General features: G+C 34.0%; 1 protein-coding gene across 1 annotated transcript; it reads right to left on the reverse strand.

The window, feature by feature from the left end:
* Positions 1 to 1,454: 1,454 nt before the first annotated feature.
* LOC113279529 (putative ubiquitin-conjugating enzyme E2 38) lies at positions 1,455 to 3,320 on the reverse strand. Its single transcript, XM_026528221.1, has 3 exons — positions 2,322 to 3,320; positions 1,636 to 1,743; positions 1,455 to 1,583 (listed from the first exon to the last, which is right to left on the reverse strand). The coding sequence occupies exons 1-3, from the start codon at positions 3,318 to 3,320 to the stop codon at positions 1,455 to 1,457; spliced, it is 1,236 nt and encodes a 411-aa protein (XP_026384006.1).
* Between the last annotated feature and the right edge of the window lie 3,527 nt (positions 3,321 to 6,847).

The following is a 6,847-nucleotide window of genomic DNA, read 5'->3' on the forward strand; positions in this document are numbered from 1 at the left end:
CTCTGGATTAACAGGACTGGTAAAACTCTCCAAATCCTCCCTACTTCATTTCTCATATGCTGGGGTATTAGTAGTGTTTTTGCTTGTTGTTTGGATTCTTTTCTTGATATCAAAAAGAAAATAACTCACTTTTGACATTCATATGAGCAGCAGCTCACTTTAAAAGGCCACAGCTTTTATTGGAATTTTGGTTTTAGTAAGAAAATTCAATGTCCATTTAGAGTGAGAATTGCAGTTAATTCCATTTAGAGTGAAAATTTTGCAAACCCATTTATGATTGTCCACTGATTAGATAAGTTTTATTTTCTAGTTTAATGAATAACATAGTGTAGTCAATAGTGAGTCTAGTGACAAAACAAAAACAGTAGTAAGAATTGACGGTTTATGTGCAAGTATACCAAGATTTTTGAAGTACCATTCCCAATATATTCGGTAACTTATCATCACTAGTTTCATGTTTCGGGTACTTAAACATGTCAAAATTTAGGTCAAGAGTGGCATGTCCACGCAATCAGCTGATTTAGTGAACCTTGATGATCATCATGGCCGAAAGAAACTTCCTTGATTGTCGTTTTATTTTTACTTCTGAGGATTGCTGTTGATTTATTAAGAACCCATTTTCAGACCACCAAATAATAAATTTCTGTTAATGCTGCATATATGGCACTACAGTAAAAGAGGGGAGGGATCTCAACCAATTGTTGTATTGAAGACAAGGCGATCGCTTCGGGCTCTGCATTTTCACCCGCATGCTGCTCCATTTCTTTTTAACTGGTGTTTCATTAATTAGTTACCATTGCTATCTGTAATTCAAGTTATTGGACCATTAGCAGGTCAATGATCTTGGTACTCCGGATTCTCCAATGACAGAGTCGACATCTCCGGGTTACTTGCATTATCCTCCACCTGCTGTATTTTTTACATTCTACATTCTGGGGCCCGTTCACACACAGAAGCTAATATGTCTCCTTTACCTTTTCCGTTCATGTTCTGGCCCACAATGTTCTGGCCCACAATTGCTACAGAGGAAGGAAGAAAATCTTTGCAGCATGGGAGTCGATCTGTTGGTTCTTTAATTTGCAGCAAATGGTTGACTCTTCTGCTTCCTTGCAGCCTCAAATAATTGTAAATATAGTGCGTCAGTATGACTATCTGGTGTCTCCGATGATACCTTCAAGCTCATATGATGCACCAGAAGTAATGTCAAGCAATAATTTATAAGTAAGATGGAAAATGCATTGCCTGACTCTACGATGGGCTTTATGGAGACCACTGAAGGGGAGGCCTATTGGCGGAACTCCTCAGAATAACTTTCCCATCTTAGATTCGTTACATGGTGGAATTAGCCAAAATTACACTAGACAATCTAGGGCAAACATTGAAGTCGCATCTGGAATCTATCTTTCAAACCTCCTACAAATGCTTTTACAGAGTGGTGAAATTGGGCAATTGCATCAGTTTTTCCTTTTTGATGACCCCATGTTTTGGGCAATGTCAAGCTGGTTACATCCAATGTTTTCTTCAATTATGCCCTCCATGAAAGCATCCGCATGGATAGCATTGCAGAAACGTAACTCCTCAAGCTAGACACATCAAAAAAAAAAAAAAGCTAGACACATCAAACAAGCAAAATACCCGAGCAATCAAAGTCAAAGCCACAATCTCCGTTTCATGTCTACCCCCATGCATTCGTTCCATGATTCCTAGGAACTGCACTACAAGCCCTTCAATTCTCACTGCAGCCTTTGATGGGAAGTAATACCAGGATATCAGAATAAAAGAATTGGGACTTTGTCACTGTGTCACTGTCCGTTAAAACTACTGGCTGTACATGTTTTGCCAGGATCTCTTAGCAAAATTGAGAATTGCTATCTGGTCTCCAAAATTGGCAAGAATCTATTAAAGCCAAAGAGACAACAAGTCCTTCAGCCAAGGAGAAATGGCAAGTTGTGCGCACTTGCCCTATTCTCCCTACGTTGTCTCAACACCTCATATTTGACCGCATCATTTAGCAAAAATTTTCATGCTTCCCAAAAAATCAACTCTTATAATAATAACTTACAGAGCCAAAAGCAAAACATGAATAACCATATATAAATTATGCTTCGAAAATATATAAATGAGAATATCAAGTCATGCAGACTATGTGGTTCGGGTCAAGATAAACATGAAGAACAGTAAACGAATTTCACATTCCCAAGGATATTTCATATCATTCCACTAGCTTTAAGAATCAGGAACGCTAAGGGTATAAAAATGAGAAATACATCCAGAAAAACTAAAAGTGCGTAAAAATACCATTCAAATTTTGACAAACCCACCCGATCATCCTCATCATCTTCAATGTCCTCTAAATAGATATCTCCAACCTTGATGTGATTCTCCAACGAGTATTTAGACCCATTCTTAACAAACGCCTTGATGAGCTTGGCATACATACTCTTCATGGATTTCTTGTATCTTTCTAGTTCTCCTCCAGTTGCAATTTGTATGCGATGTTCATCATTGTTATTACCTTCAATATTGACCTTAGATGGAATGTGGTCAATATAAAGTTTACAAGTAAATAATATGCTTTCAGCATTACCATGAAAATGGTGAATAACAAATTCTTCAAAAACTTTAGGTGGTTTACGAAGGATAGCCAACATTGTTCGACAATTTAATATGAATATATCTTCGTTAAAACTTAAATATTCTTTTTCTACCCAGTAACCCCAAAAGGTGGGCAAAACATAATTAGATTGGTATATACCATAATGTATCTTGGGTTCGGAGCAAATAAGATTTGCTTGGATTGATAGTAATATTTTGAATATACTATAAGTATCTGTTCCACTAATAAATTGCTTGCAACAAACACCTCGACCTGGGTTCAAACTAGGGTTCAACCTCAAACCCATTGATCGAAAGAAACATTTTGGAAATACATAAGGGTAACGGGAACTGATTTGGATATCAAAAATGAACAAACCTTTGTGATACGGGGTACCTGTTGGTCCGATGACTACTGCTGTTAACAAATCGATTCTATCCTCGTAAGTCCTAACGTAAATTGTATCAGGAAGGTGCTCTTGAAGTATCTTCCACTCTTTCACTATGAAATCAGCTGCTCCTGGGTTGAGCTGTTCCGTTTGATCATAATTTGATGGTAGTGATGAGAAATAAGCATGATCTCCAATAAGATTATAATAATTGCCATCAGTTATGGCGATGACATCGAATCGCTTAAATTTCCTCCCAGGAGTTTTTGATTTTTTTTCTTCTAAATCTCCTCCTTCTAATCTTTTGTACATATTATCTTCATCTTTTGCCTCCATCCTATGAATCTTTCTGTGTTTTTGAGAAGGGAATGGGACGTAGGGTTTCCATCTTATGTTTATATATATACATACTAGGTCTTACCACGTGTCGTAACGTCACGGCCGTTATACAAAATTCTAGATAATTATCATTATTATATTAAATTATTTACCGATAATAGTGGAATTCTAGTTAAATCCTCCTTAATTTTTAAACGAAGCCTAAAAAAAAAACATTCTGAGGCTTGAATCAATAGTACTTAATGAAACCAAGTTTAAGCCATTTATGTCATGTCGCAAAAATAACTCAATTCACCTATGAACTTCCATATTAAGCCACAAAAATTTCACACTATATAGAAGTTCGTTGTGAAATTCACTTGTAGACCCCTAATGTCTAAATAGGACAGTCCATTGATGTAAGTGAATGCAATTCAAAATCCTAATATTTTCACTATGCATACTACAACGGAAGATTTCGTGATTAATTAATGATTGATTAGCATTACATATTTATACTAATTATCAAATGCAATTCAAAAATATAAAAATCTAATACACTAAAAGGATCAATAACTTATGAATACGTGCGCCTAACCCAAGTAACATCTCTTTGACACAAATTGTTTAATATATAATTTCTCGTATGGGAAAGATTGGCTTTGGAAACTGAAATTCACAATCATATGCTCAAAAAAATAGAAAGTTTAACGTGGAAGTAACTTTCTTACTCTGGCTATCGGTTTTTACATTGTAATCAAATCTTTGTGATGCTACTACTAAATATAAAAATTGTGGAGAACATAGACACTTCATCATGATACTTCGCAAAGTAGAAAATTGGGAAAGAAAATCAAAGTATTCTACAACGGTTTTAAGCTAAATCAAAATATCAGTATCTGCATATAAGTTCTCCTTTTTAGTTACATTGTTACTGAACCCAATCAATGTGGTGCTCATGGTTCTTGTCTCTCACAAAAAAAAATTCTCTATTCTTAAAGGTCGATTGCTAACCTGACCTATTCCTTTCGCGTTTCAGATATTCCTTCTCTCATCCAGCACAATATACATATATATATATATATATATATATATATATAACATTACCGAGTATGAAGTTGTTATCTATGCTTACTCATGGTTCCTGGATTAGAGTTATTCCTTTTTTTAAACCCATCTCTCCAACAAATAGTATGATCATACTTCGATATAATGTAGGAGAAATATGTGTATGAGATATTGTGTTTCTTAAGAATCATACAGAAACCTCAAGTGACTGAAATATATACGGTATATGAAAGGATTGTGTTGGATGCGTGCTAAAGATCAAGAAATCTTTTAATGACATTGATGGTAATTAGTTGTGTCATACATCATTTTTGCTTTAATTTTTATTCTTGTTTTTTTTGTTTTCTTAGGTGGACATAATTCAAAAGTCATTTCAAAATTGTGGAAAGGCATATACGACACATATTGATTTCCTAAACAAAAGGTAACAATAATTGAATGGGTTGATCCTGAGAAAATCATTAGGTTATGAAAAAGACCAATAAAATTGTTACCATTTAGAGCCATGCTAAATCTATTCGAGTTTTCCCAATCCCCTGTAGAACCAATAAAATTGATACAATTGGAAGAGTTAATTTAGCTTGCAATCTAGAAAACAGTCCTGGAGCACCGAATACTGAAACGGAAAATGGGTCATTTGTCCAAATATTTTTAAATCACGGTTCAAATGGACGAGTAAAAAATAGTTTGGGTGAAATGGCAAAAAAAAAAATAGTAAGGATGAAACTGGATTCATCCTAGCTTAAATTTAAAAAATAGCAAGGATGAAACTGGATACATCCTGTGTAAATTAAAAATAAGAAAAAATATTTGAAAATGGGCACGATGAAACTGGTTACATCCTGCCTATTTTTACATTTTTGTCCATTTAAACAGTATCAAAATCTAACTGTCCATTTCACCCAGGAATTGTTGATTTTGGTCTTTTTAACCAATTTTGTGATACTGAAATATAGCAGATAGATATGCAAATAGAGAATTTGATATCAAAAACAAAAAATTGCAGTGCTTAAAACGCGTAATCAACCAAATTGAAAAGTGAAAAAAAAAAACGCAGTGAAGTTTATCTAAAATTATATTTTCTTCTCGACTAAGCAATAAGACCAACTACGAAAGGGAAATATGCAATATGCAACACTGTGAACACCGACCTACTTTAATGTTAATTCCTATTAGCGATGTCAGATACCCTAGCTAGATATCCGTGCGTGTCTGTACACGCTCGATCATTTTGTAAACGCCAACCAAATTCCAAATTATAGTGTGTAACCAGAATAATCTTTTAAATCTTTCTCTACGTCTTTATCAAGATAAAACAAAAATGATATTCCCACTAAAGTTTAAGCATGATAGAAAGGAAACATTGCTACTTAAGAAATTCTCACCTTTCTAGACCAAAAAGTTCTGAATATATTGCAACCCAAAACCCAACGCCCTTCAATAGCCAAATTTTCATAATCTGGCAAATGAAAAACTACAAACACCCCTCAATTTTTAACAATGAGATTATTCTAATCAATTAGCCTATCTTTGGAAATGTATACTTTCAGTTAAATACACAACAAATGAAATTCAATAAAATGATTGAACCCCTAAAATTCATACATGATGCGATGTAAAAGGAAAGTGTTTTCTTAGAAATTGTTATCTCAGAGTAGTTTGATTGGTCAGAGATATATGTTTAGGTGGAAGAAGATTGAAAGAACATGGATGGAAGATTGAGCAGAAATATGTTTTTGGAGTTTTCCTCTCTTTCCTTCCCAATTTTATTTCTGATTTTTGTTTATTCAAAACTGGGGAATTAGATTTTGTGTGAGAGAGAAAGAATCAATTGTTTAGTTTTATGGGAAGATAGGTTTGTTATTTTCAGCCCAAAAATTTTCTCCGTTTTGATTTTGACTTTTGAGGTGGGAAGAGGAAAATATCTAATGCTTTATTTGTCAATTAAAGTGTTTATTCATCGGATCAACCACAAGACCGCTCTTTATCTTGCCTAACTTAGTCAAGCTTCATTTTGTAATACATAACAAAGAAATATGGAGAAAAGATGACCTAGCTAAGGTATTATTTGTACCGTAACGGTACAACTTAATTAATGAGCAATTTTTTGTGACTTAATTATGCCGCTCATCTGTAGCTATTATATAACGTGTACGTGATATTCCGGTATTTTTTTAATGTTCATGTATTTTAACCAAGTTTATTTTATTATTAGGACGATCAACCATATTTTTAACTTTATAAAGTTACCCATTTTGTGGCAAAACGTAACTAACATAATATACTACCACAAACCACATGCTACCGCTCATTTCTGCACCACCAGCTTCGCCCACCTCTCGTAGGCTATTGGGTTTACTTTTAGTTTTAATCACCAGCATCATATATAAAATTTAGATTGAACAAACTTAAGTTGTCAATTAATTTATTCCATTATATATTTTCTTGTTATATTGTAATCAATTTTATTTTATGAG

Source organism: Papaver somniferum, chromosome 5 (genome assembly GCF_003573695.1).
Source record: "Papaver somniferum cultivar HN1 chromosome 5, ASM357369v1, whole genome shotgun sequence".
Taxonomy (NCBI): Eukaryota; Viridiplantae; Streptophyta; class Magnoliopsida; order Ranunculales; family Papaveraceae; genus Papaver; species Papaver somniferum.